Genomic DNA, 13,933 nt, shown 5'->3' with positions numbered 1-13,933 from the left:
GAGTCCTTTAAAACAGAGTCCATATCTTGCCGGGAGAAAGAGATTCAAAGCTCAGGAACCCCTCTCTTGCTGGCCTTGAAAATGCAAGGAGCCACGTTATGGAGAGGGCCATGTGGGAGGGAAATGTGGGCAGCCTCTGGGAGCAGAGGGCCTCAGTCTTACAACCTCAAGGAAATGAATTCTGCCAATAGGCACATGAGCTTGGAAGGTGACACCCTAGCCTCAGATGAGATGTCAGCTCTGGCCGACACTTTGATTGAGACGCTGAGCAGAGTACCCAGCTAAGCCATGGAAACTGAGATGATAAATGAGTGTTGTTTTAAGCCACTAAGTTTGTTATGCAGCAAGTGAAAGCAAGTACAATATCTGTTATATGTCAGGTACCGGGGCTGCAGAAATGAATAAACACCATTCGTCTCCCAAAGGCACTCACCATCTGTTGGAAGAGACAGAAAACTTAAAAGACACAATTTAAAGCGAAAAGTTACCATGGAAATAGGAATAGGGGTGCACGTCTGGTTAATCACGAAGGCTGAACACTCATGGCTGCCAAACCCCCGCATATGCCAGTGAAAGAGGCATTGACCATAAAGGTGAAGAGAACATCAAGTGGGGAGGGACAGCTCTGTTCCTTCCCTGGGGCTCACTGACTGGGTGTCATCAACCTGGAATTTTCTGTGGCTGTGCATTCCTCCTCCACCCACCACATGGAGGAAGCCTGTCAGCAGTAGGAGAAAACAAAGTCAACAAACAGACATAGAGTTGAGAGGTGAAAGAGAGAATCCTGAAGATGTTTGACACCCGGGTCCAACTGAGCCTGAAGCCAGATTGATGCTCAACCCTCCCAGTTAAAGGAACCAGTAAACCCTGAGGATTTTGTTACCTCCAACCCAAGTATCCTGACTAATGAATACAGCTAGATAGTTGGGTAAACAGTATGGTAAGCGCTCAGTAAATTTTAGTTACTCTGGTTGTTACTAAACTGATTGTTGATACAACGTAATTAAGCACTGTGAAATCTTTAAGGGCAGCCACCTCATTTTGGGGTGCTTATCAGGGAGGACTGAGTTTTGTATGCTGAAAGAGAACATTACAATACGAACAGGCCCCTCCTAAGATTCAGGACAAGGGCAGAGACGTGGGGTGAGTCTTCTGTAATTGGATCAGCTGTCTGGCTTGCCTATGATTTGGGGTCACCCTGAATGGAGGTCAAGGACTGAGGTTTCTTGAAATGATGGCCTACAGTAGCTGGACCCAAAGAGACCCCCTGGAAACAGACCCCCACACTTGTGTATGGTGGCTATAGATTAGGGAGTCATAGCCCTGTGGGTCTCAGGGCCACAGCCAGCAGGCCATGTGCCTGGATATGTCCCACTGATCTCACCTACTGGGTGTGTTTGTCTCTCTTCCCAGCAGGGGAGGGACCATACACTTGTCACGCTACACGGCATTCCAATAGGCCTCTGATCTCTATGAATGGGACACCGGAAGAAGGTCCTAGACATTTGAACAAATCAGGTCATTCAGATCTGTGGTCAGCTCCTGCCTAGATATGGCCTTCCTCCTGCCAAACTGGCCCGCAGACCTCGGAAACTTGGGCTGGCTGCGGGTGACCTGGAGACACTGGTCGGTGCTGCTGTTCTGCTGGTCACTGCTGGATGCTGCCGACATGGAATCAGATTCTGTGACGGATGGCTCGAACTTGGCCTTAACTCTGGGCTTCAGAGGGTGCTGAGGGTGTTGGAAATTCCGGTAGCGTGGCTTTTTATGCACATACGTCAGCCGGTCAAGCTGACCCTCAACACCATCATTCCAAGATTTGTAATGTGTCCGTCTCTGGAGCTCAGGAGTCAGGGCCTGACTTTCTAAACTTTTGCCAACATAAAAATGAGGAACCCCGTGGAGGTCGGTCAGGGAGCGTGGGTAGAAAGTCTGTCTGCTCATTTTTCTCTGCATTTCCTCCTCTTCTTCACTGAGCTGTGGAGAGGCCCAGGGAATACATGGTTGCATGTTCCTGGGGTACATCTCCACAGCGTCCCCAAAGATGTCTACCTTGAAACGTCTTTCTGGCCAGAAGGTTGAATGGTTTTTTTGGTGAAGGTCACGTTCATTAACCATATAGTATCTGGGGGCACGGGACCTACGACCCCGTGGCACCAAGGCTGAGACCCTTGATCCATGGTCAATTTGCTGAAGGTCTTTTCGGAAAAGAGGCTCTGAGTGAACGTCTTCGATGTGCTTTGTAAACATTCCAGGTGTGCAGGATCTCTTCCTGTAAAGATCACTTGTGCTTGCACACAGGCCACGTGGATACCTGAAAGACAGAGGTGGTTAAACTCCTGCAGCCTTGGTGCTCACAGACCCCTATGCTGTCCCAGCACTGCGAGCCAGAACAGCAGTTCTCTGCATTTCCACCGAAACTTGTTCTGAAATGTTAATGGGTGTCCAGTGGGGAATTTCCCAGTGGTCCAGTGGTTAGGACTCTGTGCTTCCATTGCAGAGGGCACGGGTTTGATCCCTGCTTGGGGAACTAAGATCCCACATGCCGTGCAGCGAGGATCAAAAAAAAAAAAAAAATTCCTAATGGGTGTCCAGTGGATTGCATGCACAGGAGGCTTCGGGGAACTGGGCTAAATAGATTTCTTTACTGCTGGAATTCTCAGAACCCTTATCGTAATGATGTGCACCGTGAATCTCCATGGAGGGCAAAGAGTGTTGTGCTGGTGTATTTCATCACGGAGACCTCCTTTTGTCCAGGAGCACATAGTGGGCCTAAGAACTGTGGAGCACATGCTGGGAACACTGCCCCTCACTGTCTCTGCCATGCAGCTGTCCAGGTTCTTGGACACTTCCTCCCCATAGCCTATGTGGACAAAGAATGTCACCTGTCATTTCAGAAAACAAAGGATGTAAAGCCATCGGTCACTGCAGCTGCCCTGACGGTGTACCCTACGGGGAGTTTGGGATGGAGAAAAACAAGATACTGGCCCTAGATAGTTAAGATGTGTATCAAAGGAATAACTTCAATGAGCTCAGACTCTTGCATATTCCCCTAGAAGATAGAAAAGCACTAAAATCATTAACTTGAAATGTCTGTCTTTTTGTGATTAGCAGTAAGGCTTTGATGTCCAACCACGTGGGTTTTTTTCAGCAAAAACTGCTGTATCTCCTAGCTCTTTCTTTGGAACGGTCCTTCAGAGCCATCTGAGAGGCCGTGTCCCAGGCCATAGTCCTCAGTAAGTCCGCCAAATAAAACATAATTCTCAAATTTTAGGTTGTGCATTTTTTTTCAGTCGACTCCTATCCAGGACTATTGGAATCTCTCCTCTGTACCAAAGCCCAATAGATACATGAAGACAACTCCTAATATAGCAAGATTTTGAATTCTTTGTTCACTTAGTCATTGTTTTTACAAACAAAACAACCTCACCCCTTACCCCTGCCAAACAACTCTCCTATATATTATCTATATTGCTTTCACTGTGTTACATTCAGGTCAGATATAATTCTCCATGTAAGTTAGGGTCAGTGCATCCTTCTAGATGTCCTACCTCCCTGAAAAGAATGCAGGGTTCTACTGCTTTCTTATGTGTAGGTACAACTGAAATAATTGACCCATACAAATGCAGAAATGATCTTGCCCATAACTTGGCCAGCCTGGAACTAAAATATAAAAGATCTTGCCGATAATATAGCCAGTCTGGAGTGAAAAAATAAAAGATAAAAAAAAATTTAAACAACAGCGTCCTACTGTATAGTACAGGGAACTATTGATATATTCAGTATCTTGTAATAACCTATAATGGAAAAGAATATTCAAAAGAACATATATACATGTTTATATAACTGAATCACTGTGCTGTACACTTGAAACTAACACTGCTGTGTAAATCAACTATATTTCAATAAAAAAAAAGAGAGATAAAGTCCCAACTCCAAAGTGGCTCAAAGGTCTTAGTGGTCTGTATTACACTTCTTTCCAGCATCATCTCTGGCTTCCCTCCAGGCTCCCTTTGCTTCAGTCATTTCCCAAAGATGCCTCACTTCTTCATAACATCATACCTTTGTTCATGCTTATTCTCCACTATGGTACATTCTTTTTTTTTCTTTTTGGTTTTTATTTTTAAATTTTTTGTGTTTTCTTTGTAACATTCTTTCTATATCCCCCCCCCAAAAAATATTAAGTAGAGATTGGTTAAATAAGTCATAGCGTATCTAGACAGTGGAATAGTAATTGACCTTTTCCTCTCCATCTTTATTGAAGTATAACTGACAAATAAAAATTGCGTATGTTTAACGTGTACAGCTTGATTTAATATATGTATCCATTGTGAAATGATTACCACAGTCAAGCTAATTAACACACTCATTATCTCACAGAGTAACCACTTTTTGTTTTTGTTTATGACACATGTCATTGTCTCCTTATTTTTTGTTTTTATTTTTTTGCAGTACGCGGGCTGCTCACTGTTGTGGCCTCTCCCGTTGCGGAACACAGGCTTCGGACGCGCAGGCTCAGTGGCCATGGCTCACAGGCCCAGCCGCTCCGTGACATGTGGGAGCCTCCCGGACCGGGGCACGAACCCACGTCCGCTGCATCGGCAGGCGGACTCTCAACCACTGCACCACCAGGGAAGCCCTCATTGTCTCCTTTTAATACAGGGATTTAATTGACTAAGAACTGAAAACTTTTAAAAATAAAACTGGTATATGGCTTAGGCAATACTGTCTATAACCAACCAAGAACGCTCTGGAACATATTCCAGTTTCTTTCTTAATAAATAAAAAGAATCGTACACTGTGACCAAGTGTCGCTTATCCCAGAAATATAAGAATTGGGTTTTTTTAAGTCTTAATTTAAAAAAATGGCTTTTCATTAATACCAGTTTATCACTCAACACTATGGTACATTCTTGATTCTTCTCCATTTGGTGAGGTCTTACTTAGTTTTTAAGGTCCAAGTCCAATATAATTTCTCCTATGGAATATTTATCCATTCTCCATGTAGACTTTATCTCAATCCCCCTTGTCCTCTGAAAACATACTGTTTATCACAGAAGCATAGCATTGATCATATTATCTAATATTTAACTACATCCTTCTCTCACTATACTTTCAACTCTTGGAGGCAGAGATGTTTCTGATTAATCTGTATTATCCATCACAGAGAGTACGATAGAGTTGGTTCTCAATAAAAGTTTGTTGAATTAGACACTAGAGAATTCTTTACAATACAAACGTGTTTGGATTATGCTAATTTGGAATTTTTTGAGTTACAGTGTTATTGCCATTGACAAGCAAACAACTAATATTCTAATTAAAATTAATCCCTCTATTCATTAAACCAGGTCCCCAATGGAAAAAAATTTTTTAAGGCATTTTCTTTTCTTAGGCTATAGAAATAAATACCTTAGGTTGGCAGGAAGGTTTGCTTATAGGTTATATGGCAGAAGGCCAATGAGGAAGAATTTGTCCTGTTTGACAAACTTTGTCCCCTCATTTCTTCTCAATAGCAGCTGTCAACAGTCAGAAATGGCCTTGTGGCCTTCAGGCAGAAATGGAATTTAATGGCTCTTACTTCCTAAACCTGTTAGGGCCTTTGAAGCCCTAATGGTTTTTTTGTTTTGTTTTGTTTTTGATGCACAAAAACTGAACTATAACTTTATTTTATATTTGGAAATAAACACAACAAAAATAAGAACGAATTTTTGTCCTTCTAAAACGCTCCATCAGGTCTGGATGACTGGGACAGTCTCCTCTGCTCTGAAAGACCTGTGTTCTTCTCGATGGGAAAATAATGCTCTGATCTCCTGCTTCTCTTCATCACCTAATCCTTCCTTATCCGTTGCTGTCCCTAATATTGCAGCATCCCTAATGGCTTTTTATCCTGCTCTTTATGGCTCTGGGCCATCACTGGTAAGTATTACCCAGGAGGCAGATTTCCTGCCAAGCTGCAGTTAACTCACCTGGTAGAGTTGTGCCCGGACCTGGAGATGCCAGGAAGAGGCAAGCTGGGACTGCCAGGTCCTGGCTGGGGACTCGGGGGCGTGGGCCGTGTGATGGTCTCCACCCTGCTACTCTTGCTACTTGATGAGTCGAAACTGACCACATTGCCATTGTTTTGAGGTGTCACCGAGTGAGCCGAGGACAGCTGGCTGCCGAAATCGCTGTCCTTTGGAAACCTCTTGGTGCTTTCGTCTTGGGTTTGGATGCGGGCTGCAGGAAGAGAGAGGGTGAGGGGAAGACAAGCTGAGGGGGGACACACTCAGGTTGGTTTCGCTGCAAGTGTCCTGACTTCCAACAGGTGGGTCTACCAACAGTTGTGTGCACTTGCAGATACTCCTGACCCCATGGATGACAAACATTTCATAATTCAAATCATTTTTTCACTGAGAGTTGGAGCTGGAAGGGAGTGTAGGAGGAATCAAATGAACCCTGAGGCTTGAGACATGCACCATCTGATGCCCCCATTAGCAAAGTGGGTTATTCATCAGCTTTGGGGCTCTGGTTCTTTATCTATACAATTGATACGATGAAGCTTAGATGATAATTATGATTCTTTGGAAACAGTTCACAGAGCATTCTGGAAAAAAGTGTGGTCTTGGGCTTGAAAAACATTAGATGACAATATTGTTATCCTGAGAAAGTCCCTAGTTTCTGAAGGCAACCTGAACTAAACTTAATTATGCTTCATTGGCAAATAATACTTGATAATTACAGCGGAATTTTATAACATAAGCTGCAGTCTCTTTCCATAGCAGTTTTAAAAAATTTTTTTTATTTGATATTGGAATATAGTTGATTAACAGTGCTGTGTTACTTTCAGGTATACAGCACAGTGATTCAGTTACACATGTACATGTATCTATTCTTTTTCAAATTCTTTTCCCATTTAGGTCGTTACAGAACATTGAGCAGAGTTCCCTGTGCTATACAGTAGGGCTTTGTTGGTTATCTATTTTAAATATAGCAGTGTGTACATGTCAATTTCCATAGCAGTTTTTATCTGTAGGCTTGCTCTCTGAGGAAGTGGATGGAGCAAACACAACCCTTAGGCCTCATGACTCTTATTCAGGTATTTTCTTGGAAGGAAACACATCCCTCCCAATTAGCTCTGCATTGAAGCAGACAAAGGAGTTGGCCAAAAAGCCTTTCTGGGTCTCATTTTTGTTTATTTTCTGAGGAAGAATATGGACTACGTATGCCATTTTGCCGTTGCCCACTGATCTTATTAGTGGCTCCAAGTGGCAGGCATGTTTCCTTTGAGCTGCACCTGCTCACTTTCCCCTCCCTTCAGCCCACACCAGACTTGTGCTCCTTGTATTATCATTCTTTCTTTTTTTTTTTTTTGCGGTACGCAGGCCTCTCACTGTTGTGGCCTCTCCCGTTGCGGAGCACAGGTTCCGGACACGCAGGCTCAGCGGCCATGGCTCACGGGCCCAGCCGCTCCGCGGCATGTGGGAGCCTCCCGGACCGGGCCACGAACCCGTGTCCCCTGCATCGGCAGGCGGACTCTCAACCACTGCGCCACCAGGGAAGCCCGTATTATCATTCTTTCTACAGGGAGGCTCTTTCCTTTTCCCTCGATGAGCCCAGATGGGAACAAGTGTGTCCAGGTGCTGCTGGGGAAGATGGGAAGAAGTGTGCCCATTGGGTTTGGATTTCATACTAGGGAATCTGTTTTCATGGCTGGACCTGCCCACCTGGCATTGCTCTGCAGGCAGGGACAGAGAGGACATGACCTAAGGGGCAGAGAACTGGGGAGGGGGGCTTGCAAGGAAAAAACGGGCCACTGAGAGGAAGTACACAAAAGTGAATAAGGCCAAGATGTTCTTATGGGTTTTCTTCAGATTTTTGTGCTTCTTTTTCTCTCCTACTTCAATGTTTCCTTGTGATTTCAGATGTGTTTTGGGGTTTTTCACAGGTCTGGGGCTGATGTAAAAATTATAGATATAAACCAACATTTATAGCCCTAGATTTTTATTGTGTCTAGTTAATTGTGAAAACCACAGTTGAGTAGGAATGTTTATTCGTGATGAACCTTGAACTGCTGTTTTTTAAAATGCTCACCAACTGAGACATTGGGGATTTTTGTTTGTACTTACCTTCTACCATTTGGGCAACCTTCTTCTTATCTTCAGATCTTGCCTAAAATATAAATGATAACCATATGTTTGTTTCGGATTTAGCAGGAAGGAGTAACAAATACAGTTAAGTCCCCACATGTGAATGGATTCCATTCCGAGAGCGCGTTCATAAGTCCAATTTGTTCGTAAGTCCAACAAAGTTAGCCTAGGTCCCCAACTAACTCAATGGGCTATACAGTACTGTATTGGAATAGGTTTATAATACTATTATAAAATAATGCACAAAAACAAACAAACACACACAAATAATACATAAAAAACAAACAAAAAATAAAGAAAACATTTCTAATCTTATAGTACAGTACCTTGAAAAGTGCAGTAATACAGTACAACAGCTGGCATACAGGGGCACGTTCACATCTTTGAAAGTTCTCAACTTGAAGGTTCGTGTGTAGGGAACTTGCTGTACTATTCTTGGGGGTAGGGGTGGGGAATGATGTAGGTATCACTGCTAATCCTTTGGGCCATGGCTGAGCTACTGCCGTCACCTGGGGACACTGTGCTCTGGTCCTAAGCCTGTTACTTGAATGAATAACTGCTGACACCTGAGAGCTGAAGTTTTATCCCTGGCAAGTTTCATTTTTAGGGGCAGCTCTTTGACAGACCATGTTGAGACTCTGCTAAGCATGGTTTGGCTGAGACACAAAAGAGAAAATATGGATCAACCACATGGGAGATGTGTATTTCCACAAGAATGCCCTTTGCAACTCCAGATGCATTTCCTTCTTTTTTTTTTTTTTTGTGGTCATGCCATGTGGCACGTGGGATCTTAGTTCCCTGACCAGGGATCAAACCTGGGCCCCCTGCAGTGTGAGCATGGAGTCTTAACCACTGGACTGCCAGGGAAGTTCCTAGATGCATTTCTTATTTGACTATATATGAAATGAGTTGGTGTTTCTTTACATGAATTGATATTTGTGAGAGTTTTTTTTTTTTTTTTAAACGGAGAAATGTGGAAGTTTTTTGCGTGGGGTTCTGGGGCTGGGTGAAGCGGGTGAGGTATCCAGGGGTCAAATTTAAGGAGGTGCTCACTCTTGGGGCTGTGGGAGTGCAGGGTCGGTGTGACCCTGAGAGTCTGTGCCTCTAAGTGTGGCAGCCTGGTGCCTCGCTTGCCTCACCCCGGTCCTGGCCCTGGGGGAGCACCTAGGGTGTGCAGAGGAGGAGAAACTGTGGAAGGATTGGGGAGTGTTGGTTTCCCTCTGACTGTTCTGAGATCTATGGTTTGAGCCCCAGATGGGAGAGAAGGTATAGTAAGTCCCCCACATACGAACCTCAAGTTACGAACTTTCAAAGATGTGAAAGTGCGTTCCATCAGCATCAGGCGTGAGTGAAACTGCAGCTCGCCCTCCGTCTCCTGTTGCTGACGATCCTTCAGCTCTACCATCTCCCACCTCCTCTCCCTCCTCCAGTCACTAACTCTTCTTGCCTGTTCACTCGATGCCAGCCCCTGGATGCCAGCTCTTGTACTGTACTACTGTACTTTTCAAGGTACTGTACTGTAAGAGTCAAAATGTTTTCTTTAGTTTTTGTGTTTGTTTTTTACACATTATTTGTGTGAAAAGTATTATAAACCTGTTACAGTACAGTATTATGTAGCTGATTGTGTTAGTTGGGTACCTAGGCGAACTTTGTTGGACTTAGGAACAAACTGGACTTACGATTGCGCTCTCGGAGCGGAACTTGTTCGTATGTAGGGGACTTACTGTAATGACAACCAGAATTTAAAAGATATGAAAAAGGTGGGTCTTTGGGTCCAAACAGTGTCTTTGGGCTCAGATGTCCAACTCGACATGGGATTAGGGAGGGACCCTTTCTCCCTGCCCAGTCAGTGCATCCAGCAGAAGAGCCCAGTACATTGCAAGTCTGGTGTGGCCACAGGAGGGGGAGATGAAGTGCTGAGGGCATGAGCAAGGCCTCTAGGAGAGGAGGCTCATTCTGGCAATTGAGGGCCTGGGTATTCTTAGAAACAGCCCTGGGAGATCCTGGCCGGGGAGGGGTGGCCTTGCACTCTAGCACGTGGCCAAGAGTCCTAGTAATTTGAAAATGTGACCTCACTGGTATTCCCTGGCCAGGGAAATCAGTCAGATGGTTGATGCACATTCACGATAGCAAAGGTTACGTAATACTTGCGTTTTGTATCTGCATTCTGAGCTGGTGGTTGCTGAGCTTTAAGGATCTTGCGATGCTCTGAAGGTAATAGATGAGCATGCTAGGGCAGAACAGCACAGGGCGGTGAGTGTACTTCATCCCCCTTGTCGGGCTTTTGTGTTCCCGGCCAGATGTGGGCTACCCACTTACCACCCCACCACCCCCTGAGGACAAAAGGTATCAGTGAGTTTTCAAGCTGGCAAGTGCTGGAAAGGAGCTGCTTTCCTTTTCTCTCTCCTGATTTTCAAAGCAACCTCCACTGACCTGGAATTCTGCATGGATGACAGCAATAAGGAAGGAGTGAAGATGGGAGAGGCATGTTACAGTGTATCATGGTAGGAGTATTGGATCAACTACTTGATGTTATTTCCCCTTTAAGTTAAAACAGACGCAAGTTAGCTGCACTGTAAAATTCCATGTTGAGATTAAACTTCTGGAAAATAAGGTAATGATAATCACATTCAACCCCATGGTCATGGCCACAGCGATCGCCGAAATGCTGTTGACGAATCAGTCATGCTCTACCTCCCTGGCCCCTGTGTGATTCAGCATCCCTGCTCAGATCATCAGGCTCCGTAAGTGACTTTTCAATGAGCTCATTGAATTTATACAGTTATTGGAAAGCAGTGCTTTCTTCTTGGCCAAACACGCAGAAGTTCCCCCAAAGCAGGCAGGAAAGTACTCACAAAAGAAGCAGCACAGCTGGCAGGACAACCACAGGGCTACTGATGTACCCAACCACAGAGCCAAACCACGCGGGAAAATCCCTCTCAATTGTTTCTGACACGATGTCATAAATTTTCTCTTGTCCGCTGTGAGGAAGAAAACCATAATTCCAGATTATATTGCTTTTGGCAGAAGGATCCTGCAAGCCATTATAAAAAAGAAAAAAGGCTAGCTAGCTGGAGTCCAACCCTCAAAGTCAGTTTCAAAGCTAAAGTAAGTATCTGATGAATGTGAAAGATACATAACATTCCTGAAATGATTTCATCTGAAGTAGTCATTTAATTAACCTGTAGGTTTGAAGATGGGGTCAATAACTACATGGCGTGTGTGTGTGTGTGTGTGCGCACGCACGCGTGTGTGTGTATGTATAATGTATACAAAGATAGACTCTAAATGTTACGTATATGTTGTATCAAAACTGACTTAAAGCAAATGCTAGGTGAAGATAACTCAAGGGACTTCTGTCTTTTTTTTTTTTTTTTTTTTTTGCAATACGCCGGCCTCTCACTGTTGTGGCCTCTCCCTTTGCGGAGCACAGGCTCCGGACGCACAGGCTCAGCAGCCATGGCTCACGGGCCCAGCCGCTCCACGGCATGTGGGATCTTCCTGGACCAGGGCCTGAACCCGTGTCCCCTGCATCGGCAGGCGGACTCTCAACCACTGCGCCACCAGGGAAGCCCGGGACTTCTGTCTTGATGCAGCTAGATAATGTAGAATCAAAAGTGACATGGACTATCTTTTAATAAAAGCTTTCTGAGTTCTGGAAGGGAAAGATTGACCAGGTAGAATTTCCTTCTAGCCTTGGAGCAATGCCATTTCCCGTTTTGATTTGAAGTGGGCTGTATATTTTAAAGATGAGCACAGAGATGATCATACTTGAGGGCAGCCTGCTTAGCAAGGAAAGGGAAATGGTCTTGGATTCAAAAGACATGAGTTGGAAGTTTTTCTCTGCTGTTGACCTGTTCTGTGAGCCAGAAGGAGAATTCAGTTTAATGCAGGGGTCCTTCCTCTATAGCTGTCAGTAGCTCCAGGCAGAGTGGACTGAACTAAGAGAACTTACCTAAATGGCCCACAATTTAGAGATGGCTTGTACCGGACAATAGCAAAAATGGTTGGCAGCATGCATAGGAAGAGCATAAACAGGAGCATTGCCAGGTAGAAGTTGTTGGATCTGTAAAGAAACCAAAGGCCAGGCACTGAGTTCACTCTCTGGCCAGCTGCCGATGATGTATGTGCACCCCCTGCCCCCCCAAAACAAAACCGACACAGAAACTGTAGCCCTGACTCTTTGCAAACAGAAAAATCCTCCTCCCATCACTGCCTAGGAAAGGGTCTGTTATAGGATCAAAGGCAATTTAGCAAACTAGAAATGGATGCTCAACGGGAATTCGTGGATCACCCAGCCCAACCTGTTCATCTACTAAACGCTTGCTGAGCACCTGTCCACCTCAAACCAAGAGACGGGTGGCCCCATGGCCATCACACAATAAACTTAATTTCATGGAAAAATCTTAGCACCTACGCCCCACCCAGCTGAGTCTTTACCTAGTGGTTCCCTGTCCTGTTCCCAGCCTTGAACTTGTCCCCTATGTCTGAGGATGGTTTGACTCTTTTGTTACGGTTCTTGACTCTCTTACTTGGATGTCTCTCTCAACCTCTTATCGCTCTGCTTCTGGCTGCTCAGGGTGAATGGTCTGCCTGAGTAAGCCCTGGGCCCTAAGCTGGTCTGAAAGCTCGGCTGCCCAGGCTTCCCCTGAGGGCAGCACAGGTCTGTTTGGTGTGCAAGGCCCTGTGTATAGTCCTGAAAAGAGAATGAATGCTCTGTTAACCCTGAGACTCTCAGCCTGCATGCTCTCTCTCTCTAATGAAATAGACTGGACTAGAAGAGAACAGAAAATATCAGGGCACATACAATGTGGTTAAGTAGGTGAGTGTTAATCTGTGAAACCTTTCTCTATTTATATACACACATTCTCTTTATATATATGTATAGACACACACACACATATATATACACTCAATATATGTATGTATCCATTTATATGTATGTGTTATGTATATTTGTATGTATATATGTATGCATGTATTTTTATATATAGGCATACACAGATGTCAATGAATATACACATTCATATATAAATTATATATAAAACATATATATGAATATATGCATCTACACTGGTCACTAGGTGAATGATAAATACACTGTCATGCTGGTTATTGTCAAAAAGTTTGAAAGACACTGAAACACACCCACATCAATAACTATTATGTCAAAATAAAATAAATGAGTTCTAATCAAGGTGTTCAAAATGTGATATGAATTCACCAAAATGGCTAAAGTGAAAAATACAGAGAAGAGCAAGTGTTGACAAGGTTGTGGGACAACTGGAACTCTCACATGAAGCTGGTGCGAGTGGAAAGGGGGCCTCTGCTTTGGCAAAATAGTTGGCGCTCTCTCCTAGAGGAGAACACATGCGTGGCCTGTGAGCCAGCAAGAACAGTCCTAGGTATGTACCCAACAAAGGACATGCGTGAGAATGTTCAAGGCAGTGTTATTCATTATAGCTAACCACAGGAGGATGGATAAAGAAATTGGGGGGGTGTCCTCAATGAGGTGATTTTCACAAGCACAATATTGAGAAGAAGACAGGAATAAAAGAGGTCATACTGAGTGGGATTCTATTTACATCAAGTAAAAAACGGTGTGGCGGGGGGAACGAATTACGCTGTTAGAAGCTGGTAGTGACTGGAGTCGAGTACAAGGGGGCTTCTGGGCGCTGTTCTTGTTCTGTTTCTCCATCTGGGGGCTGGTTACAGAGTTGTGTTCAGTTTGTGAATATTCATCAAGCCGGATATTTGTGATGTGTGCCCTTTCTGGATAATTATTAAACTTCAGTAAAAAGTTGTAA

General features: G+C 44.3%; 1 protein-coding gene across 1 annotated transcript in view; it reads right to left on the bottom strand.

The window, feature by feature from the left end:
- Positions 1 to 1,497: 1,497 nt before the first annotated feature.
- Positions 1,498 to 13,933, bottom strand: part of TMC3 (transmembrane channel like 3) — a 46,260-nt gene continuing 33,824 nt past the window's right edge. The window contains exons 17-22 of the mRNA XM_060095359.1: positions 12,082 to 12,192; positions 10,982 to 11,107; positions 10,278 to 10,356; positions 8,106 to 8,148; positions 5,967 to 6,216; positions 1,498 to 2,314 (exon numbers count right to left, since the gene is read on the bottom strand). Coding sequence (XP_059951342.1) covers positions 1,498 to 2,314; positions 5,967 to 6,216; positions 8,106 to 8,148; positions 10,278 to 10,356; positions 10,982 to 11,107; positions 12,082 to 12,192 — 1,426 coding nt within the window. The remainder of the gene's footprint in view (positions 2,315 to 5,966; positions 6,217 to 8,105; positions 8,149 to 10,277; positions 10,357 to 10,981; positions 11,108 to 12,081; positions 12,193 to 13,933) is intronic.

Source organism: Mesoplodon densirostris, chromosome 4, assembly GCF_025265405.1.
Source record: "Mesoplodon densirostris isolate mMesDen1 chromosome 4, mMesDen1 primary haplotype, whole genome shotgun sequence".
NCBI classification, from domain to species: domain Eukaryota; kingdom Metazoa; phylum Chordata; class Mammalia; order Artiodactyla; family Ziphiidae; genus Mesoplodon; species Mesoplodon densirostris.
Note: the sequence above shows the minus strand (reverse complement) of the source record. Positions and strands in the feature narration are given on the sequence as shown.